The sequence below is a fragment of the Molothrus ater genome, chromosome 16, assembly GCF_012460135.2.
Source record: "Molothrus ater isolate BHLD 08-10-18 breed brown headed cowbird chromosome 16, BPBGC_Mater_1.1, whole genome shotgun sequence".
Lineage (NCBI taxonomy): Eukaryota > Metazoa > Chordata > Aves > Passeriformes > Icteridae > Molothrus > Molothrus ater.
Genome location: NC_050493.2, coordinates 4,849,319 through 4,873,952, shown reverse-complemented (window position 1 = coordinate 4,873,952; position 24,634 = coordinate 4,849,319). Strand labels below are relative to the sequence as shown.

The 24,634-nt window shown below is 44.8% G+C and overlaps 1 protein-coding gene across 5 annotated transcripts in view; it reads right to left on the bottom strand.

The window, feature by feature from the left end:
* MAD1L1 (mitotic arrest deficient 1 like 1) overlaps nucleotides 1-24,634 on the bottom strand; it is a 352,399-nt gene that overhangs the window by 77,298 nt on the left and 250,467 nt on the right. For all 5 annotated transcript variants that reach the window (XM_036392627.1, XM_036392628.1, XM_036392626.1 and 2 more), the window contains one exon: nucleotides 12,316-12,506. In XM_036392627.1, coding sequence (XP_036248520.1) covers nucleotides 12,316-12,506 — 191 coding nt within the window. The remainder of the gene's footprint in view (nucleotides 1-12,315; nucleotides 12,507-24,634) is intronic.

The following is a 24,634-nucleotide window of genomic DNA, read 5'->3' as shown; positions in this document are numbered from 1 at the left end:
CCACTGGCAGAAAAGGGAGGGGAAAAAATCACTTTCATTTCTAATTAATCTTCTGGTATATAATACTTTTAATTAGGAGGGGAAAAAAAATCCTGTGTGCTCTTGGAGAGAGGAAGGAAGGAGACAAAAGCAAAGCAGAAAGCTCTGGCATCTTAGCTGTAGTTAAGACCTTGTCTTCTTTAAACTGAGTTGCAGGTGAGCCCCAGTTCCTTTTCTCCTCATGATGTGACCAGAGCCCCCCAAAGCTTCAGGGGATGCTCTGGAGATGAGGAGTGGGACCCTGTGTGTACAGAGCTGGGTATCTACCCCAGGAAAGAAAGTCCAGGTGAAAGAGAAGCACTGGAAAAATGCCTTGGGCAGAAATGAAGCAGACTCCGTTGGACACAGCATGGGCAAGAACAGAGAAAGGCCCAGGGAGAAAGAAGTACAATAAGAATACATTATCTCTTCAAATTAATAACCCCCAAAAAACACTCCTTCCCCAACCCCAAATTTCCTATCCCTTCTTTTCCTAATGTCTCTCTTCCCTGCATTCATTATTAATGCCAGTGGGGGTACAGATTTGCACTTCGGTTTCTGAAAAATTAATTCAATGATTAAAATTTCAGTCTCTGAGTAATGAAAGCAGCTCAGGCAAGCTGGAGATGCCCCTTTGCAGTCTGAAGGCTTCTGGTGTGCTGCCCACTTACCCCCTGCATGAGAAGCCTCTGTAGACCTGGCTCAAGGGGGAAAATATGGTAGGAAAATGTAGTTTTAAGCTGATCAAGTTCTGGTTTTGTGGAGAAGCCATTTCAGTTTAACACCCTACCAATTCTGTATTCACTGCAGAGAGTGAATCCCAGGTTCTTCCAAAGCTCAAGTCCTCATGGCTTTCCACATGACTCCTTGGGTAAGGGAAAATCTCCAAAGAATGTAAATATTAATCAATGCTGTACATCTATCACTCACTGACAGGCTGATTGCAGGCTCAGAGACTTTTGGTGTGGCTAATGAAATTTTCTGTGACACTGTGCTTAAAATGAAAGAATAGCACAGAAAGTTTCTCAGAGAAAGACATCGTCTCAACTCACTAAAAAAATATCTCTTTTCTCATCTGTTCCCATGCTATCAGCAGGAAGGGCAAGACTCAAGGAATCTGATAACTGGTGAGGAAAGGGCAGGAGACACAGCACCCACCCCTGGATGGCAATTTCACCTCATTCCAGAAAAACAGAGACTCCCACAGTCTCTGATTGAGTATCAGCCCAAGGAAGGTCCTTTCCCATCCTGCAGCAGAGCTACCCTTCCCACCAGCTCCATGTCAAAGCAGAAGGTGGGCAAAAGACCTGCATCGTTCTCCTCCCTCGACTCCCAGCACTGTTATTTTTATTTATTTTAAAATAAATGTGAGAGGGATGTCAGAGCTCTGAGCAGCACAGGAAGCTCAGAACCTTCTCCAGACTGAGATTAGAGAAGGACAGGGAAGGGCTGGATTTAAACCTATACATCCCAATTTCATTCCTAAGGTGCTAAAAAATAGCAAAATACAACAAATATACACAGAACCCCCCTTGCCTATTCAATGGCATTTTGCTACAAGGCTTAGTTGGATTTTTCCTCAGTGGAATAAGGAGAGCTAAAGTGAACAGAGTCCTTGGGGAGCAAAACCTTGGGAATTTGGTGGAATCTCAGGGCAGCCCTGGCAGGATATTCCCCACCAGCCAAAGCAGCACTGCTTGTGCTGCCATCATGGGGAAAAGAAATGGACAAAGAAGAACAGGAAGCTCTGCCAAAATCTTCCACGGGCAGGAAAATAGCAAAGCTGTGAAGCTGAGATCTGATTTTCTGTGAAGCAACAGGATTAGTGACAGCCCACATTGCACTTCACTGGGGTCAGGATAACTGAAGGAACACTGAGCGCTGACTCAAAGCCAACTCCTGGATTCAGATGCTGTGTGGCTGCTCCTGAAATATTTTATCAAAGTTTCTAAAATTCTACTGAATTGTGAATTTTGGGGGAAAAACCAAATGTCTTTGGTAGCTCCAGAAGAACACATGCTGTGCATATCACCTGCACAGTGCTACCAGGAACAAAAAGCAACACACAGAGACCTATTTTTCACCACATTTGCTGAAACTTTTCTGGGTGAATGTACAGAGCATTGGCTGCTTGGAAAACTTGCTGCTTTTCTTCCTCAAGATGCAGCTTTGCAGAGATTTCCAAATACGTGGCCTTTTATGTGCTGCTCAACCCTTGAAGTTATTCTGAGCTGAGCTTTAGCACTCAGCCCTGTGAGTACAGGGCAGACAGAGAGTCAGGACATGCAGGAGGAGCCCCCTCACAGGCTTTCATGTGCCAGCCTTCCCACCTCAGGACAGGTTCATTCATCTTGCTCTTAAGAGTCCAGGTGCTTTACTGAACCTGCAGCTATTAAATTTTCCCTTTTGCAGACACTCCTGAGCAGGATCCTTCCCAACCTGAGCTTTAACGTGTTGGGGGCGCAGCCCCAGTGCTCTGTGCAGAGCAAAGAGGAAATGGAAATGCTGGAACAAGCACTTTGGCACAGCTTCTTGGCTGGGCTAAAGGTTTATTCCTGGGATGCTGCTTTCCTGCAGACTAAGGAAAATTAAATTTAGCACTTTGCAAATAAATAGGTTAGGGCTGAAAGGACACTATTTAGGAATTTACTGCACACAGCAGCCTCAGAGATTATAGATCCATCACCGTCTATTACCTTGCTAGTTACTGCTTCCACTCTGTCTATCTTCCCTACTTACAGAGTGGTCCTTTCATCAGGTCTTTTTCTGTTCCAACTTGAAACTGTCATCACTCTAATGGAATTATATGAAGAAAAACAACTTCAGGCTGCAGTGACTGCCAAAAAGCCAAGGACAACTCCTGTGCTTCCCCAGGACAAGGCGGTGAGATTGCTGCCTGACAGAGACATGCACAGATGTCTGACACCCTCCTGAGCAGCACAGCAAGAGACAGCTGTTTACACACATGTCCAAAACCTCTGGGCCTCCCTGAAATTGTCAGCTGGGCCTTTTCAACACCCCCACACACAGGAGGCTTCACAGGGACTGGCAAACTGACAGCTGAAGTCAACCCTTGCTGCAGAGTCATCATCGCTACACGGCACGTGGCAGTCACCAAAGGCACCAACACAATTATAAACCCCACCTTGTGCTGCTCTTCTCTCTCCACTTCAGAGAAAAATCATCTGCAGACAGTTCCCTCTCCAGGGTCAGATGCATCCCAGAAATGCAAAGTGACAGCCAGCACATGAACACTCCCCAGAGCCTTCCATTAAAACAGAAAAACCCTGTGCTTAAAGGTTTAAATTTATGAGAGCTCCTCAGAACACGTCTGAGATAGATCGACTGCTATCAGATACCTGCTTTAGCTGAAACAGATTAAGGACAAACTGACATTTTCAAGCTTGAGTTAGATATATTCCCTCCAAGATACACGTAGACTGGTTTGTTTTCTTCTGGAAGCAAAAGATGCCATCAGAAGATAATCTTGGGAGTTAATCAAGCTAGAGGTCATCCTCAGCTCTCAAATTCCCTGCTTCCCCCACAATGTGATTTAGCTACAAATCCTTGTAAGACAGATTTGATATAAAATACTGTTTGGAACTTCTTCCTCAAAGGACATTCTCATGCAGTTGCCAAATAGAAAACACATTAGATACAAAGGCCTTATAAACAGTACTAAGTTACCTGCTCACAGCACTGACACTCACATGGGGCAGCAGGAATGGTTTTTGTGTGGAGTTACAATGATTCATGGACTTGCCTTTTTGAAGCAAATGTGAGGAGAGGTTATTCTACCATTTCCATGAATGTGAATGAAGACAGTTGATACATTCTCAAATCCTTAATATTATCCTTAATATTAAATTATTAGTGTAATATTAAATTATTAGAGCTGTATCCATATGAAGGATTAATTCCTTAAGTAAGTATACAGAACATAAAGAACTGAGCTGCAAGTGCTGTTGCTCTGTAGTGTCAGGTAGAAATCCACCAGAATCCCAGCAGTCAGTCCTTGCACAAAGCTCTCCAGGAGGATTTCCAGGGCACTGCTGCATTCTGTCACTGCTCCAGGGACACAGCAATATTAATGGATTGACATCTCTGATGGGACGTGTTATGATCTGTGCATGGCACATCATGCTGAAGACTCCCCAATGCTGTGAAGTGCCTCAAACGCTCATGAAATGCCACAGCTGGATGCCTGATGTGCTCCCAGCCCTCTCCAGCAGTAAGTGACCCCAGACAGTGGTAGGATGCCTTGGAGCAAAGCAGAAGGTACACTCACAGTAGTTATTATTTTTGCTTTTCTACAAGTGGTTTCATAAAAAAAAGAACTCTGTTTAGATGAGGGTCTTGGGAGAACCCAAACACGGTACAGACTGGGATCCCATGAAGGAGAGCTGCCTACAAAGCTCTTATCTTGAGCTGGCAAGCCAGTTTGAGAGAAAGCACATTAACTGGTTTATGCTGTGCCAACTTCATGGTTAAGAACCATGTAAGAATTGAGCTTTTAGACTGTGAAGTGTGGAAGAAATACAAGGATGATAGAGGAATTGCACGGCTCTGAGATGCTGGCTCCCGTCTCACTCCTGATGGTGGCCCTTGGCCTGCCAAAGGGGACCTGTGACCATGACACCCCATTATCTGCTTCTCATTAGTGCCTCATGCCATCCTTCCCCCTCACCTGCCAAACGTGGGGAGAAAGAGCCAACCACCTCATCACCCAAACTGAATTTAGGCTGAAACCTTTCAGCTAAATCCTACATGAAGGCACAACACAAGCATTTATATTCACAACAAATAAAGGAGAAGACCTTTATATGAGCCCAGACACACCCTCCAGATGAAGGCAATAGATGTTCCAGGGCCACACCAGCATGGGAATCTTCTCCTGTGTTTCCATACTTGTGAACAATTTTTGTACACACAAACACACGTCCTCTTCCCTCCCTGAAGGTTAGAAAATCTTCTGCCCCAGTCAAGCTATAACTCCCAAAAGAAGAGATAAGTCCTAATTATATTTGTATTTAAACACCGTGCTGCTTAGTGGAGACAGAAGAGAGGCAGTGACTGCCACCACTGCCACTGGTGCCTTTGTGCAGGCTGAGCTGTGCTGCCATGACCTGGGCACTCACATGCTGGTGGGTGCTCTGCTGGATGTCACCAGCTGCACCTTAGAGCTGTTTCCTGGAACTAAATGCTTTTCCTAGAGGTCTTCTCACAAACCTGTTCCTGGAACACACAGGGAAAAGGTGAAGGAGTGGTACAAAAGCCATCTTGAAGTCCTTTGGCAGTGCTCTCACTGCGTGACCTCTGCAACACCAACCACCCCTCACAGCCAGCTGGAGAGGCTTCAAGGGTGTTCCTGTGGAATCACAAGTGGAGGAAAGGTCCACAGGGATTGCTGAAGTCCCCGACAGCATTTGTCACGCAGGGACAGCACAGAAGATGATGCTGTGACAGCCTTGCTCTGGCTGAACTTGCTGCCTTGGAGCAGATCAACGCCTGCACAGAGGCCCAGAAGGTGCCCAAGGCACCAGAGCTGACCTGTCCCCTCCTCGTGTCCAAGGACAGCAAACAGAGACTGTGGAGCAGCCAGGAAAGCTGGCTGAGATGCAGGGTACCCAGAAACTCCAGGCTTTTCCCCTCAAGAGGATAAAAACCTCCAGCAATTTCCACTCCTTTTCATGTGCAGCTTTGAACAGAGCCATATGCAAGCGACCAGGGGGCTGTGGCTTGCTGACACGGCTCTGCAAGTTCTGCAAAATCACAAGAGAGCAGCCAGGGACAGTAACAAGCGTGCATCAAAAGCTGCTTTGCAAAACACCCATTTCATGTGTGCTGCAGTGAGCCTTGGTATTCCCCCATGCCCAGGCTCCGAGGCACTGCCTTTTCCTTAAAGAATGCTGATCACACAACCTCTAAGTAGAACACCTTTTGAAACTACCAGAGCCTCAAATAAATAAATAAATAAATAATGAAATTGTTTGAAGTCATTTAATGCCAGCTGGAGGTGGTGGACACCCACAGAAAAGAGCACTGAAGCCCCCAGCCCTCTCAGGATGCACTGTGTGCCCGAGGGACGATTGCCTGCATCCATTGCTGTGCAAGAAAATTCCATCTGCCCTGGTTACATCTCCAGCCCATCCACACACAGCTTCCCCACCACGGGACATTTTGAAAAGCTTCTCACACCCCTGCGAGTCCAGGAATTGCAATATCCTGCAACCAGGTGAGAGGGACAGAGAAAACCAGGAGGTTGGCTGACCTAGAGCAGAGCCACGTGGCGATTTAGCGGCAGAGATGGGAACGGGAATCCAGGAGGGGTTTTGCTTATGTCCCCTCTGCTTGATCCCTTTTTTAACACTGTCTTCATCTCACACTGCATAAACACATCCCTGCCAGCCCACACAGTCCTTTGTAAGCTGTTCAAACACAGCAGCAGGCGGACACGGACATCCCCCTCTCCAGAGACCTCCCACAGGGACACGGGCACAGCCACAAGAACGACTCTTCCTTCAGCAAACTGCAACCACGGGTGCTGGGGACGTGCTGGGGGCAGGGAACAGGGAGAGGGTTCATTAGAGCAGGGAAGGCAGCCAGGACCTGCTCTTCCCTGCCCCATGACACAAGGATGGAGTCACAGGCTCCTGTTTGGGGCACAGGCACAACCTGCCCATGTCCACCCCACGTCCCTCCACATGTTGCTGCACCAGCCTGGATGCTCCAGTTTAATTAAATTCTTATCAGTGATTTGTGATCCTTGATGGTGCACATGACTCAGCCCAGAAAGCAAAGGCTGTCTCTGTTTCATTAAATAGGAGTTATTTCAATGAAGGGGATTTGGATGGAGATAAGTTGCAAACTTATTAAAAAATAGGTGCATTCCAGTAATTTTGTTTCTTATTGCAGAATCATAGAAAATTTAAGTTGGAAAAGACCTGTATGATCATGGAGTCCAACTGTAAATCTAATGCTGCCAAGGCCACCAGAAGCCCAGGAGAGATGGTGAGGGCCTTCAGCTGGGATGGCTGATGCCTGTCACAGCCTGGATGAGGCCATCAGCAGCTCCAGCAGTGATGGGGGCTAAAGTCAGGTGAAGAATTTGTGTGGATAACTCAAAAGCTGCCTTTTCCAGTGCCCTCCTCCTTTGCCAAAGGAAGGGCAGACAGAGAGGCAGAGCTCATGCCAGCACAATTTGGGTGCTGTGGGCAGGGAAACCTGGGAATGCTGCAGTGGCACTGCCGTGTCCTTGGGGAATGAAGGAGCAAAGGGAAGGGAAAGTGCAAAAGCAACTTGGTGGTCAGCAGCTGATGACTGCAAAACAAGTGCAATTGCAGAGACAGATGGCATCTGAGAGCCAACCTCATGTTTCCTGTCCCAAACCAGGCCTGCTTTTGTGACAGGTTTTGTATCTGCCTCACCAGGTAACACAGCAGTCACTCCAACACAGAGGATGCACCCACGAGCAAGACAAATCCCTGACCTTTCAGAAAGCCTCACCCATCCCCTTGTCCTCCTAGTCAGGAAAGACTCTGTCACTGGAATAATGCTCCAAAATCACCAACATTAATTACCTCCGTGCCTGGGTCTACCTTGGCAGACCCTCAGGCATGGCAGGAAGGGGAGCAAGTGGTGCCAAGACACTGAAATGGGTGCCAGACCGGCAGGTAACAGGGGAGGGTATTCCCAGCCCAGAGGTGCTCTCTGCTCCCCACCAGCACTGTCCATTAATTCCCACAACAGTCCAGGGACATTGGCAGGAGCATCATCCACCTTGTACACGTGGGGAACAGAGGCAGACAAAGAGCATTCCCTCTGTTCAGTTGGAAGAAGGTTCAGCCCAGCCTCTTCAGGCCTTTGCTCAGAAATTTTGCAGTCAAAAGGAAAACCTTCTGTGAGATTTTTCCAGTATACTCGAGATGACTGGCTTCATTAAAAACAAAGACAGAAAAAGCCCTAATGTGCACTAGGGAATAGGCAGTTGCTCAGTAAAGCATACACAGTAAGAGAGAAACTGTGTAAGGAAGAAAAAAAAGCATGAAGAGCAATTTGAAGCCAGTAGCAAGAATTAAAGCTGGGTCCTAACACAAAACAGGCTGCTACAATATATGAAAGAAAATTATGTGTGGGAAGGTTAAACACAGGATTTGATGCTGTAACACCATAGACTGCTCAGCAGCTACTTTTAGAGGCTGCTGATTAGTGCAACCCAGGATGGGTGCTTGCTGACCCTTGCAGGAATCCCAGCAATCACCCAGCAGGAAGGCACCACGCTCACACAGCGATGGCCAGCGCCCCGGAGCTGAGCTGAAATCAAGCCTCCAACAACCACACAAAACACAACATGAAAATGAAATAACTTGCAATTAACAAAAACGAGGAGTTAAGAGAGGCCTACAGTCCCTAATCAATCTCTTGCTGCCTGGCCTGCTCCACCGATGAGCCCCATTGTTAGTTTTGATTGTGTGCGCAGGAGTGTGAAGCGGCGGCTGGAAGAATAGCTCTCCATCAAAACTGTGATTTCCTTCTCCCCTCGAGACTCATCAAGGGTGAAGAGGAGGAGAGGGGAGAAGATAGAGATACAAAAAGAAACAAACAGCTAGAACAGGCTTCCCCAAGACACTCTGCTAGGTTTGAGGAGGAATAACTGAAACTGCAGGTGTGCCAAGAATGTGGACTCAAGAATCACAGCTCCCATCACTGCTGTCAGCTTCAAGATGAAACAAGAGCACTCAGGAGAATAAAAGTAATCCCTGCATTAACCATCCTGCTTATTCTGAGCTGTACATCATTCACCAGCGTGCCCTGGCCAGACTGGTACTCAGACTGTGCTGGAATCTCAGCAGACCAGACTCTCTGCACATTTAACCACATGAGTTATTATTCTCTTCCTAATCTCTATAGTAAGGAGTTGTTTTTACACCTCCAAGAGAGAGCTCTGAATGTCCCTACTTTGGGTAAATGTACAAATTTAATGTAAAACTAGATATTATTATTTGCCCACAAAGATAGTTTAACATTTTAGAAAATGCAGTGGCCTCCCTATCTCAGTAGTTCCTTGAAGCCATAGGGTCTATCAAATAAAAGGATTTCTACTCTTTTTCTTTCAAATTGATTGACTTCAAATGCTTTGGCTGGGACTGTGTCCTTAGGCACACAAAAAGAAAAAAGCCTGCGATTTAATTTCTTTCCACTGCTTGTTCATTTGTACAAGTGTCTCCAAATCATCTCCTCTTCAAATTTGACCAGTCTTTCTGTTTACTGAAGGACTTTCTTTGTCTGAAACAATTGTCATTGCCTTTCTAAAGACCTCATTTCCTTACTCCCATTCAGGACCCAGCCAGAGACAAGGATAAACAGCACAATGTACTCCTGGCCAGGCAGTGACAGCCTGATTTGCCACCTCCTCATTCCCAGCCAGATAAGCTGATGCAGAGGCTCCCCAGCAATGTTTGTTTGTTTTAACAGACATCTTTAATGGCTTGTTACAAAGGGACTTGAGGCTGTTCCTGGATATCTGATGGGTGGGCTGGTCTAGACACACCAGTGAAGCATCACATAGAAGTCTGTGCCACGGCTGGACACATCTAATGGAGCAGCAACAGGAATAGAATACAAAACTGTCAAGTGCCCCAGGAGCTACAATGCATTACAGCCCACAAAAAAATCATCAGAATCTAAAATCCTGGTGAGGAATCTGTAACAGCCTTTCCACAGTGTTTAATTGAAACAATAAAAAGGAGCAAACAAACAGGAGCGAGCTGTGAAGCCTGAGATGTGCTTTTGTGCCCACGCACTCACAGAGGGGCTGGAAATCACTGGGACATCCTTCAAGCTGATGAGCTCATCTGTTGCACTGATAGGGATCACCAATAAATACTGGTATGGTTGCAGTGGAATTCAGTGCTCATTTATAGATGCAGTCATTGACATTCCCAGCACAGCACTGTGATTAACCCTTTCACTGGAGCTGTAAACCCAATTAATGCAAACTGGCAGGACACATACAGCAGGTAGATAATAAGCTCCACTATAGTAACAGCACACCTTGGCCAGGAAAACCAACATCTTTCATCTTCATTTAGCTTTGAAGGGGTTACATTACAGGAGCTCCTATTGCATCCCTCACTTAAAATTAAATGCCACCAGCAGTGCTACTGAAATATGCTTTTAAAGTTTACAGCCGAACTACAGAAGCTTGTAAAGTGCCAAGGGACTTCTCTGGTTTAATTATATAGACCCTGTTCCATAAACTGCTTGAATAGAATAAATACAAATAGCTTCCATGCTTTGTGACCTCTCTGGGTTAATGAAATGCACACAAACACCCACAGTCTGCTATGGCTCAGAAATTCCACAGCATAAACACACAGCCCTGCTGGAAGCTATAGTCAGGATTCAAGCCTTCATACATACAAGAGAACCAGCTGCCTGGACTCAGCAAGGAAATAATTTATTGTTTATATTCTACTACTATTCAAAGCTGCAGCCAGTGGGAATTGTCTGCAATTTACTTAACAGGGAGAAAAAGTCTGAAGTTTTTAAATTGATGTTGAAGTTAGCAAATCTGCTCCTCTTGTCCGGAGAGGTGGTGAGGTAAGAGAGCCTGAGGAATTCCAAGAATCAATAAATGACCCACCCTTGGCTCTAAGAAATGTGAGATCTTCTTTACCTGTTGACACTCACCTCCATCCTTGGCACATACTTGGGAATAAATACTCAAATGAAGAAGAGAAGGCAAGAAGAATGTGTAGAGAGAGAAATCTGTGCTTTAGTATCCCCCATCCTGCATGTCAATATTTTATATTGCCATTTCACCAAGGAGAGTTTCCTTCTACCAGTGGCAAGCTCCTGAGCTTCCAGCCAGTTCCTGTTCATGTGGCCAGCATACAATCTTCTCACATTTTCTCAACTTTCTCCAAGCATGCCATCTCTCTTGTGGTGCAGAAAAAACTGCATCTTGTACTGTCTGGCCATGGCATCCAACAGACATCTCCAGGAGTCTGCTGAAGTTTCATCCATTGGATATTTAACACTACAGGTGTGAGCACAGGTCTCTGGAGGTGTTAGAGCAGCACTGCACCATCTCAACAGAGAACTATTTTCAGGATTCAATGACAGCACCTTAAAATCAACAGAGTTATTCTCTTCCCTGGGCACTGAGCTGCTTTTGTTGCTGCTATGTGCCTCAGGTAATCCAGAACTCTCCTAAGGCCAAGCAATATGACTGTTTTGAGGACATTCTCCTAGTTTTACTGAAGATCCTAGGTGCTGTCTTATACACACCCTCACTTGCTCTCTTTGTTGCGTTTTATTTGTTATATATTTTTTTCCTGAGTCACTAAAGTTGCAGAATAGGAAAACATTTGTCCTATTATATAGAGAAGCAATCTGGCAACCATCCACATGTGGCACACAGCTGTGGGTCTGCAGAAACAGAACTTCCCCACTTCCTGCTTGTAGAGTTCCCTCCTGTACTGAACCCCTCCAAAACCCTTCTTAAAGGAGATTTGCCCTCAGGAGGATCAGTGGGAGGCAGGTATGACTTTAAGGGCTGTCGTGTTTGACATGGAGAACAAGAAAGTTCTCTCACTGACCTGTAAACTTGGGCTCTTGGCATTGAACCAATCTAAAGACAGGACTTAACATCTTGGTGACTTCTAAATCACACCTCAGCTCTCTAATGCATCAGCTCAGAAGGTAACAGAGGAGGAAAACAGCCCCTGTATGAAGGCACAAGCTCACAGCCCACCCAGCCAGAGCAGGAAAGCACCCGACAGACAGAAGACAGACTGTTATTGCTACTCATCTGTGCCGTTCACATAAATGGCACTTCACACACACCAGCATGAGTTGCTGCTCAAAAGGGATTCCAATTTACATAAAGACAAGATGATGACACGCAGACAAGCTAGAGGATGGTAAAAAAACATAGGGAAATATATCTCATAGTGAAGTAATGATGAGCCTTGATGGTTACATAAGGTTTTATTACTGCGGCATGTAACTGATAATATAAAAAGGTGAAGTGCCAGGCCAGATGCCTGAGGTATTATGCATGGAGAGTCTCTTCTCTTTACTCCAGACTTTGATATATAAGTGGGAGACCAGATGTCAAACCTTTTCACAGAAGAAAGGATCTTTACTTCCCTCATGAGCAACACTCTGCCAGGTAACAGGGGGCAGTGATTTTCCAGTCTAATCACTGAGAAAGAGCAAATACACCCTGGCACATTGAAAAAAAAACATGAACCCAAAGAAGCAGGTGCAGGCAGGGGTGCACAGACCTACCTTGAAAAGCAGGCAGTCCCCCTGGTGCTCAGCATAGATGGAGCTGAGCCTGTACTGGTTCTCGGTGGTGATGTCGATCTGGTAGCCCGTGAGTGTGTAGCACACCTTGCGGAACTCCTGGATCTTGGTCTGGAAAACTTCTTTCAGGCGTTGGTTTTTCAGTTCTGCACTTTCCACTTGCTTCTTCAGCTCTGGGTAAGGGAAGAAAATGGGTACTTTCTTATATGTCACCAGCACGGAGCCCTTGTGCTGTACTTACAGAGCTAGCCAAACAGAGTGAATTGAAAAGGTTAATTAAAAAGTGAATTAAGCAGGCAAGAAACAAGCAAGCTGGATGCCTCTCCTCCTGGCCCCAGCAGACTAAAAGATAGTAAACTGGGGAGTAAGGAAAACAGACATATCTTGGTGGGATGGATTTTTCTTTTGCTCAGACAGTCTTTTAACAACACACTACAAAAATTCAAAGCTATAGCATCCATTTCCCCACATGCACACAGCTTGTCTTCCACACAGAACCCAAGAGAAGGGTGCTCCTCTACAGAAAGCAATAAAGTGGAAAAATGGTCCAAAATACGCCTCTGTATGGTTGCATCAGGAGGAAACTGCCTACAAGGGAAATCTCCTCCAATGGAGGAGATTTGAGGTAAGTGCTTTGATCTCAAATTGACACACTGCTTAGGAATCCCTCAAGGTTTGGGAAGGGGCTTTTATTGTGATAAAAAGCCTGGAGAGCACCTCTGCCTCCTTGCATTTGCTACCTTAGCTGGACTAGCCCCTATCAGAGAGGTCCTGGGAGACTGCCTGCCACTCACCCTGTGTTTTATTGCTACAAAGGGAGCTGCCAGTACTGTGAATCCTTCAAGAGGATACACAACAATTACCATGAATCTTTCACCCAAGGTGCCTTCTGAGTAATTAAACCTCGATTTATCATCCCATTAATTAAAGAGATTGGCTTTACTTTAATATACACTAGAGATGTCTCCCAAGTCAGCCTGTTTTATCAACACTGCAGTCCAGGGTTAGGAAAAATCCTGACTCTTTCTAACAGCAAACAAATAGACTTCCTCAGTCGAATACCTCTTTGTCATTGTGAGGTTTAAGGCTTTGTGCTGTGATCAGAGACATAATTGCAGCATTTGCAGCCCATATGTCTTTAGTTTAGCTACTTCAGATCCAGCAGCAGGACAGCAGGAACTTCAGAGCAAGGTGACTGCTGGAATATGAGGGATGGTTTTGGCTGGGTTTATAGAGCCCATACTAAAACATTATCACTTCCCAAGTGGGCTGGAAATTTTTTTGCTTGAGTACTTGCTGGAAAGTGTTTCCATTGGCCTCCCAGGCACAGTGCAGGGAGGATGCAGGATGGAAACTGCAAGGCCATGGACTTGCCAGTGCCATTCACCTCTGAGCAGCTGCAGGCACACCAGGAGAGAGCCAGTCACCTCTCATCTCCTGTACTGCTCTGGTTAGGCACTGTGGGTGGAACAAAAGGATAATTCAATGTGTTAAGGTAAAGTGCCTTAAATGCCGCTGAGGATGCCCCTGCTCAGAAGTACTTGGGCCTTAATCCAACTCAGTTTAATCCCCAGGCAAGGACAGGAACTCTTTAATGGTCAAAGAGAACTACACGTCCCTTTACTTCTGAACAAGAACATCCACTCAGGGAGAGTTAACCCTGGCCAGCTCCTTACCTTCAGCTAATCCAGCTCCACCTTCCTGGGCAGCTTCTGGGGGTGATGTACAAGCAATGATTGCCTTTACCCTGGGCACCCCCAGCTGCATCTTGCTTTATGAAGGGGAGCAAACCAGTTGTGTGGAACATCACCTTTGGTTCATTAAAACCCTTCCATACAGGGAACCTCTCAATTGTAGGGGGATGTAAAGCAAGTAGAGACTATCCAAACCACCCTTAATGGCCCAAAGGGTTGTGTCTTACACACAGTCCCTTCCCATGAGCTCAAAAAGGCTCTTTTCTGACCACCCACCTTCCTACTCACAGCAACTCATCAATGTGTAATTAATTCAACGCTTCTCTGGATTATTACAACCCTTTCCCCATCACCTCAGCTGGGACTGGTCTTTGATTAATCAAGTAATCAGCCTCTGAAATTGGGAGGTTAATGGGTGGCTTTGACCTGGATATTCTCAGTTTTCATTCAGCTATGCAACTGTTAAGGACAAAATCCTATATATGAAAGTAAAAATTCAGTGACCACACTGCAGTGGTAAATAACATTTCGTCACTGTCAGAGACAGCTCTGCCTTTAATATATTGCCCATGTCCAACAGCAATATTTTTTTCCTTAATAAATGCAGCCTAGCCTTGGAAAAGTAAATCTGCCTCTTTCTACTGCATCTCAGAGGTTGCTTTTCCCAACTTTTATAACCTCAGAGGTGGATGGCACCCTAATTCATTAACTCCTTGAACAGCTTTTGTTATTCATAAAGAGTTAGTGCTTTTTCCACTGTTTTGTCTCTCAGACTTGGTCCTGCCAGTGGCCACCACGAGCATCCTCACCCCCACCCAACAGTGCTGGCCTAGTTAAACAACCCCCTGACTCTGCAAGAGCAACTAAATGATGGCAACTGCTTCCCTCCACTCCCCTCAGGGTGAGAAAAGAAAAACTTTGACTACAATCACTCTTTTATGCGAGAAATCTGGAGCTTTCCAGTGTAACTGAAGTACCAGGGAGCCTTCACCCCCAACTGGACTGTGTGCCCTTGCTGCCTCCCTGCTGCTCCTCCTGGCCCTCTTTCCAGAGCCTGCAGCAATGCTGGTGTCCTGGCTGGAGGAATTATCTGCACGAAGAACCTCTCTGCTCCTTAGAGATGCCTTGTGTCAGCCACTGGCACAAGGTGCTGAGCTGGGGAGCTGCTAATGTAGATGCAGCTGAACGTGCCAAGGGTGGGACAAAGCCTTGTCATCCCTCCCGTGACTCCATCAGGGCTTCTTTAGCTTAGGGACAGAGCAGGAAAAAACCCAAGCACAGGGACACAATGGGAATGCCTGAGTTTGCAGCTGCCCCCGGTGAAAGGTCCACTGAGCCCTGACTGTAAAACAGGGATTGCTCTTCCTTTACGCCCAATTAAGCCGCAGTGCTCAGCAGCTCAGCTCCAGCTGGTGCCTCTCTCCTGCAGTGTTTATCCCCTGGGAACAATTCAACCCGGGGCTACTCCTGGTTTAACTCAGGACAGCGCTCAGCACTGTGACTGGCCCTGCTTTCCACTGAGGGATCTGCTGACACAACCAAGAAAGCACACCATGAGCAGGATGCTTGGAAGAGTAACATCAGAGGAAGGTAAACTGAGACTTGAGAGAAGTCAGATGGGATCCCACTGCTGAAACAAAGCCATTTGAGATGTCCTGGGATATTTTTCATACCTTTTTATCATACTTCTGCAGGAAAGAAGCACCCTGCAGGTTCTGTGTGATACCAGCCAGCCCCAGGCCAATGTCTCAGACACCGTGGGGTGTCTAAAATGGCAAAAAAATGATTAATTTTAGGGTACCTATGGATCCTCCCTGCACCATGGGTCTGTCCAAGTACAGAGCTGGCATCACAGATTCCCTGCACCCAGCCAGCAGGACAGCAGCATTTGCACAGACTTGGGGACAGTAATTAATCCTTCTAATATGTCCCCCATCAAGTGAAGATGTTAAGCTAAAATGCAGCTCATTGTTTGCTCTGCATCTGAATTCAAAGCTGTGAAAACGTTAATTCTTAAGCTTCACCTAATACCGCTAATTCCCGCCAAATTTCTCGCACAGTCAGGAAAAATTGATTTAAAAGTCATCCCTTGCACAGAGTGCAACTCAGCTGTTTCAGAGCAGTGCTTAAGGCACAGACACAGAGGCCCTGGAACAGAGGGAGATCCTGTTGGGATGGTCAGAGCAGGGCACCAGTGACAGCACTGATGTGCCCACCCCTTCCATCTACCACCTACAGAAAACGGAACACTTTGATCCATTCAGATCTTTGCCAGTGTTTGAAGAATTAGGTTTAATTACATCTTTAAAAGACAATACTTGAAAATTAGAATTTCTGTATTTAGAGAACCTGTTTGAGTTCCTGTATTTGACCTTGTTTTACTTGTACAACACAGGTGAGAAAAGTTGCAGAGGCCATGGGTGGGGAAGGTCACATTACAAACACTATTCATCCCAAAGAAGGGATGCCAAAGTATCTCCAAGTTTACGAAACAAATAAGAACTGAGAAAATAAGCAGGAGGTTACACAGGCCATGCCTTGGTTGAGGGTAATGACTGGCCTGAAAAAAAAAAAAAGGAGAATAGAGAGAACAGGAAAATATATAGAAATCCTGTCCCATCTCCTTTGTATTCAGGCTGAGAGTATGCACAAAAAGTTGCCCGTCCTGAAGAGTTTGATGTGGAAAAAAAATCCTCACTTAAAAAAAAAAATCATTAATCTGTTAGAAAATTAATATTGCCAAATGATTAATTCCTCCAAATGATACTGCTTCTTGAAACACCTTGTATTTTCACACACTTACATTGACTTTAATGAATAATTCAAACTATTTTGGATAAATAAATAAAATATGAGTTGGGCTTTTTTGGTCTCATATTGGAAATGTCACTGCTTTTTATTCCATTGCTTTGACACTCCTTACATCTGAAACTGTTCAGAGCAGCCTGGAAATACCACAGCTTTGGCTCTTGCTCCAAGTTCAGCCAGGTCAATCAATAACAATAGCAGTCTCTGCACCAAAGAAAACCAAATTCACACTTTGCCTTTTCCCCAGGGAAAGAGAAGGAAACAATGTGACTCTGAGCATGCCAAAAATGGCATGAAATTAAATGTATCACTAGTCTTTTCCAGGAAAATACAAATTTGTTCTGCCCATCCTCAAAGATGCCACAAGCCATGTAGCTGCATTAATTCAGCTGCAACCCCAGCTCATATGGATCTCTCTCAGAAAGGCCTGCAGTCCTTTCTAACTCTCCATTAAAGGTTACTTTCCCTCAGTGACACGTTTGGGGGTCACTCACTCCAGCACACACAGGATAAAGGATTTACACATCAATTCCTGTCCTGCTGACCCTGCCAGGGTGCCACCCGACAGTGCTATGGAGGATGCTGCACTTTCACCAACCCTGCCTCACTTAAACAAGAGAGTCCTTAAATTTTGTTTCCAGCTTGCAGAAACGGATGCCAGAATCACCTTGTTCACACAAGGTTCACAATGGGAAGAGGAAACACTGTTTTCTCAGCTCCAAGCAGCCAGGCACATTTGCATTTATTGTCCCCCATCTACAGGAGCTGCTGCCATGCAGTGGCACTCCTGAGCCACCCCCCTGCACCCCCAAACTGATACTGAATTACTCCATCCATTGCAGGTCTGTTCTTCCCATCTGTCTCTCTGCACCTGGGACCCTTCCAGTCATGCCCCTGCTCAAACCTCAAGCTGGAATTTTCTTTGCCAGCCTCAGTTTATGAGGAGCAATGTCTGAAAAGAGTTCTGTGATATTCTGTGAAGGGCACAACATAAAAATAAATTGTATCATGTTAAATAAAGGCTAATAGGAGAAGAGCTGAACATTTTCTGATGTAGGCAAGTTTATGACCATTGCTTTTGAGAAATAAAATTCACTTTGCTAGATTTTATAGGCATGTTTTATGCCCTGGGGGAGTGGGACCATGCAGCCCCACACCACCCCTACTTGACCTTACAGTCTGGCAGCCTCACGCTGCTCTCTGCAAAACTTGAAATTTGTGACATTACAGCCATGAATTATAACTTTTCTTGAAGGTAAAAACAGTTTTATATTCAACAGACTGCACTGGCTGTTCAATTTGAAACCTAAGTGGTATTTATTTGATCAGTCAACATTGGTTTATTTTTAAACCGTGTATGTACCATATGGTTCAATGCACCTCCCAGCCCCCTCCTCCAGCCACCAGCTTGCCCTTCCAGCAGCTCTGGGGAGAGTTTTCAAAGGCAGAACAGCACAAGTAAAGGTCTCCACCACCATGACCAGCTGCAGCTCTTGCACTGCCCAAGAACTGCCCACTAAAAAAATAATTTCCCAGATGTTTCTCTTCACTGAAGATGGTTGGCTAAAGGACCCATTTCAGACAATCCATGTACCTTTACAAAGGACATAATTAATTATGGACTTCTTGGGAAGAAGTCCATAATTAATTAGCCCCTGATAACTTGAAGGAAGTAGCAGAAGACATTGGGAGGGTAAGGTGAGAGCAGCAGGACACTGAGGACCAAAGAGAGGAAGCTGTGGAAAAGCATGAACTCTCTCTTGCAGTACCTACACACACATAGAACATGGGTCAGGATCAATTAAAGAGTGATTTTCTTTTCTTCTTTTTGCTAAAACTGAGATTACAACACTAAATTGCAAAACTCACAAGCACACCTGAGGCTGGCCAATGAACCACCCCTGAGCAAAAGGTTCTCTCAGGGCATCCCAGCCTCAGCACTGGTTGGAGCTTTCCTTGTCCTTCTTCTTGCTGGCAGAGCTGTTTTGGAGTGGGGGCAGGAAGAAAACAAGTGGGCTTTTGGAAGCTCAGCTCAGTTCCTGCAGCTGTTTTTAGTGGAGGCAGCACAGTGCTGTGTGAAGAGACCCTGGGCACCACTAAAATCTGTGGCTGTAATGGTGTGAGCAGCCTGCTTGCAGCAATACAGAACTCAGTGGGGATGGCAACACACACCCCAGACACAGGAGAAATCAACCTCAGGAGAGCTATTTATTGCCCAAGATGGACTCCATCAATTAGCATAATATGGCACAAACAGTTTGGAAATTAGGGTGGTCACACTGGTCATACATGAATTGTGACCCAAGCAGGAAGACATCTTCCTCCACCTCCCAAACTATGATTAAAGTCTGCCAGCCACATTTGCCTTCCATATGGCAATTACAGCCCAACAGCACTTCTCAGAACAAAGTGATGTCAGCCAGAGCTGCAGCAAGTCATTAACTCTGGATGCAAAAAATAGCCTCACCTTAACAACACAAATATACTGTGTCACTTCAGCTTACAGGAAAGTACTTAACTTCTGCTTCTAGAACTAGCCAGCAAATCTCAGGCATAAGTCTTCCAGCCTACATGTTTTTCAGGTAATCTATTTTGGAGTTCAAAAAAAAAAAAAAGTCAGTGGGACTTTTCATGGGCTGTAGTTCAGGGAAGTCAGGTAGCACAAAACTGGGGCATAATTTATATCACCTGCCAGATGAAGGAGAATCACTTCTCCACTAAGTTGCTTCCAAGAAAAAGAGTGCTTTGAAACCACTCAAGTGTCTAATGAAAAGATTAATCCTAAGAACTATATAATTAACATATATAATATGCATTGTTAATTAGATAGGGTGGTCTGCAGAAGCATCTAATAGATAATTTTATCCTCTGCCTATCACCTCCCTTGCACTCTGCCCATTATTTTGTTTCCACTGGCACATCACTACTATCAGTACAACCCCAAAACACTGGATGCATTTAATCCTCTGCAACAGCACCCAGCATCTGCTATTAAACCAAATGAGAAAAACAGCTCCAGAAATAGCTATTTGTTCTCTCTCACAGTGAAGACTTTTTGCAGGAGTTTTACTAATTCACAGCACAGGGTGGACAATATTCAATCATGCATTAGAGAGTGCTTCACAGTTTATTAGCTGATGATGCTCAGCGAAGCTGTGAACGGGAGATTTCCACCGCTGGCAAGAGATGATTTCAAGCCTTCCCAGGAGCAAAGCCATTCTGCTCTTACTCATGGAACTTTTTATAGTCAAATTCAGATGCTGAGACTCATGGAAATGCTATTTTAACTCAGTGGTAGTGTCCAAGATTATGTTACTTACAGTTTCTTGTCTCCCTCTGTTTTCTGCACTGCACAGTCTGTGTTCACAACACAAAAAGTTTGTAGCTTTGCAGGAAATCAAAACATAGAACTAACAAATGCCTCATGAGGTTCCTCCCACGTCTAGAGTCGCTGTTAAATAACTCTGTGGTGTCAGACAGATGCTGAGATGGGGCAGGGCATCACACAGGTACCTTTTAGCTCTGATTTGGGATGCACAGACCAAACTCCAAACCCTGCAGACTGTTTGGGAGCATGGCTGTCTACAGTCCCTTCTGCCCATATAATAACTGCCTCACAGTCATTATAACCCCATAATAACCCCATTCCCATCTCCAGAACTCCCTTTTTTGTGACACTGTACCCTGCCCCGAGCTGGGGAGACTCAGAAAGGTCAGCCAAGGGCCCTGGGGCACTGAGCACAGCCTGCAGGGCAGAGCCAGGAAAATGCACAGGCTCCAGCCAGCTGGGAGAACACAATGGCACTGCCACAGAGAAAGGCAAGGCTCTGCAGCATGCCACCTTACTTGTGTTTTTAATGGCAGAAGATTGTGGAGTTTGTTTTAGGGCTTTTGTTCCAAAGGAAATTAAGCTTTAAAAAGCCTCCACTTGCTCCTTCTATTCAATGCTTTTTTCCTCCCCTGTTTATCCCCTTAATAGTGTTTTGAAGTGTTGGCTCTGTAAATGTATTGCTCTTGGCCTGAAAGCTCTCTGGGTGCCAACTAGTCAAACCTTTCCCAAAGCCTTCTCCCTGCTCCTTGTGCTCCTGCAGCAGGACCCAAAGGCACTCTGCTCAAGAATCACATCAGATGTTTCCTCTGAGCACTCTTCTGAGTGCCCCAGACCTCCTCTCACAGGATAGCAGGTTCTGCCCTGTTTTTATTGGCATATTTTTCATGTTCTGCTTCATTGTCTGGTGTCCACTTTATGAAAACAATCCTTTAAAGATGCTCATGCTGGAGGAGAACTCTGTTGGTTCAGCGTGGAGCAGCAGCAGAGCAAGAGGGGAAAAAAGACTTTCAGACAACAGAACTGCAGGATTGTGACACAGATGTAAAGACAAGCAAACTTATTTCCCTGGAGCATGAAAGATGTTTGGAAACAGAGCCATCTCCTGGATAACCAGGCTTTCAATCATGTTATTCCAGCCTCTGGAGCTTTTATTTCCATTGCAGGAGTCTGAAATGTTACTATGGATAAGGGAGGGTTATGTCCCTTAACCTTGTGCTGGTACTCTTACTCTTGGCCAAGAATAAAGGCTTGATGTCTCCAAGCACTGTCCATAAACTATGCCAAGGCTGGAGGACACCAAAATCATCTCTGGGCAGGGAGACAGGAAAGGTAACATCTGTCTCAGCCCAAATGCCAAGTCTCCTCTCCTGGTCCTGAATTATTCATCACGTGCTAACTTCCAAGCCAGTTCCGTTTTCAATTTTTAAATATTTAATAATTGGGTATTAAATATTCATGCAATTTTATTAGAAATTTTGGAAGATGGGCACTAAGGCTCTAATTGTAAAGTTCATCATTGGGACCAACTGCCTACTCAGAGAGACCTTCTGGCTACCTAGAAAGAGAGAAGGAAGAACAGAAAAGCTAAAACAAGTATTTATGGACCTCTCTGACTCATGATCAGAGAGACAGAGACACCTATGCCTTTTGTTTTCAGAAATGCATCACCTCTTTATGAAAAAGCTGAGAAACCTACACTGGGAACATGCTAGTCAGCTGCAGTCTAAGAGTTTTTAAGAGTTTAAATTCAGTGCCACAGAGAAAGATGCACACCTCAGACAGGTGCAGTGGATCTGGTTGGTAAATGGAGCCTCTGATTACAAGAAAAATATGCAGATAAGTCCTGGCTGGGATTTGGGGCAGATGCAGGGACAGTTCAGCTCAATACACCCCTAGAAGGACACAGATTCCTCCCTTTTGCTGATGCCTACTCAGAGGAGATGTCAGGAGGGATGGTCTCCCCTGAGCTGGTCTAATAACTTTGATTCATTAATTTTCCACGGCTGTTTCTCTCAATGTTGTTCCTCCAGACCCTGTTTTCCTCCTTTTTAGTAGATGACATGTCTTTAACCCTGATTCCTGCTGAGAGCAAGCCCATGTTCCTGTCCCTCTGTATTATGAGCACACATTCCCCACTGGGATGGAAATTGTATGGTTTACACAAAAGATGACACAAAAGGCCTGGAATTATATGCAAATGAATGGATCCATTCCTCACTTCTTACCATCAAAAGTCAGACTTTCCAACAACTGCATAGAGTAATTTCTGCACCAGCTTTCAAACAAAGGGCATCTCTGTGTTATTAACATCTCACTGTGGCAAGCAGTTTGTCACCTTTCACAAGAATTATCTGAAAGGACACCAGCAATTATTCCCAAGGAGATTATTGGGTGGCTATGTCCCAGCAAAGCAGCTGGAAGCTCAAGAGACATAATATTCACCAGGAAAACTACTTTCTCAAGTCAAGAGAACATGGAAGAAATTAAAAATTGAACTAATTGGAAACAAATACAAAACTAGAGGTAAAATCATGCTTGTTCCCTTCAGTTTTGTTCATCTCTATGCCAACATTAGGAGCACATCTTCAAAAGAAAACTAAAAGCTCCTGATTATAACATGACATAACAGGACTTTAACTCTGGAGACTTATCCTGGGAAGAAGTTTGATATTTATAATAAAAGACCCAAAAGAAGAATGACTTCAGCACCAATTCCAGCTGCAGGAATCCAGCTGATTTCTAGGTCTTGTACATTTGGGTTTTCCAAGAATTTTAAACACCAAGGACTGGTGAAACACAAGACAGCCAAGTGTTCTTTTCCTGGGATTGCTTTATAACTCCTGGTTATATTTTATAATACCACCCAAGAACCAGCTAATGTTCATGAATGAAGTGGAGCAGAAGTCCTGTGGAATTCCAAGAAAACAATTGTGGCTCTTGACAGAAATGAGTAATTAGGGTCCTGCCTGTGCAAGAAAGATAAAGAGATTTAGTCACAAATTTCTTCAGGGAAATCAGTACTGGAGAAGGTGATGTTCTACTGGGTGTCCTCTGAAGACAGCTCATTTCCAGCTACACAGAATCACAGAGTGGCTGGGACTGTAAGGGACCTTAAAAATAATCTTGTTCCACACAGGGAGGCCACTCACTGCATCACCTTGCTCAGAGGCCCATCCAACCTGGCCATGGGGAGTTTGGGGGAATTAAATCCCATTAAATGATGCTCCAGCAGCTGCTAATTCCACATTCTGACCAGAAAACACAAGAAACCAGGGATGTAACCCTGGATTGTAACCTTGGGATGTCACATTTATATTCAAAAACCCAAAAAACAAACCACCACCAACAAAAACAGTAAGTTTGACCTCGGAGATGAAAGTGGAAATCTCTTACCCAGTGAAACATTTTTGCTAGTGCTGAAACACTTAGTTACCTCCAGCTCTGTGAAAAATACCTCTTGTTACTTTGATGGAAATTCTGAACACTGACACCCATGATTCTTTGGAGCCAAAGAAGCACAAGAAAATCTGAGCAAGTCTCCTGTTTGATAGTGAGAAAGAAGAACATACTATTGCTGCACTTTTGGGTGAATATTGTCGACAACTCTAAGCTCAGACTTTTCATAGAACCCATAAACATTTTTAAAAAATTATGAGCTCTGCTTGTTTCAAGCCCAAGCAACATCCAAAGAGCACATAATGGTCCAAAATGGAGCACTTTAGTGTGTTCATTTCTTCACTGATGTTTTTAAAAGTTTCTCTGCATCATCTAGGAGATATTGTCCAGAGTCAGACTTCATGTTGCCGCAACACATTCACATAGAGCATTCCATAAGCCCACAGGCAATGAGCAGAACAATACAGCTGAGGACAGAATAGATCCATGAGGAGATAAGGACATGCAGTGACTTTGCAAAGTTAGCTTAAAGGGTAATTAATAATAAGTAATTCTAGGGTGGAGGAAAGATTTTCAGAGGGAAAATGTGGAAAAGATTTCAAGACAGAGTCAACCACTATGAAAGCTAAAAAAATTCAAATAATTAAATAGTGGGGTGTGGAAGAATGAGAAAACAGAGATGGACAAATGCAGTCAGCCCACAGCCATCCAGAAGGCTGTATGGACCTACCTGCTCAAGACAACACCTTCTGTGGCTTCAGCAAGACCAGTTTGAATAAAGGATCAAGCCAAATCATCCAGGAGGATAAAATAAATCCCACTTTTGATTCTTCTCAGCTGAGGGAAGGTGATGGAGGAATAAACAGTGGTGGTGAGTGATTTCACACCTGCATATTTGTGTTACCTTAAGCAAGGTGAGCAGGGCCATCTGAGAAGAACTCAAATTACACAAGAATACTTGTGGATACATCTAATAAGACAGAAGCCCTGTCTTTTTTTCCTAAGAAAGACATATTTTATTGGCCTATAAGCCTTTTTGTGGCAGCAGAAAAAACCCACACCCAAATAAAAG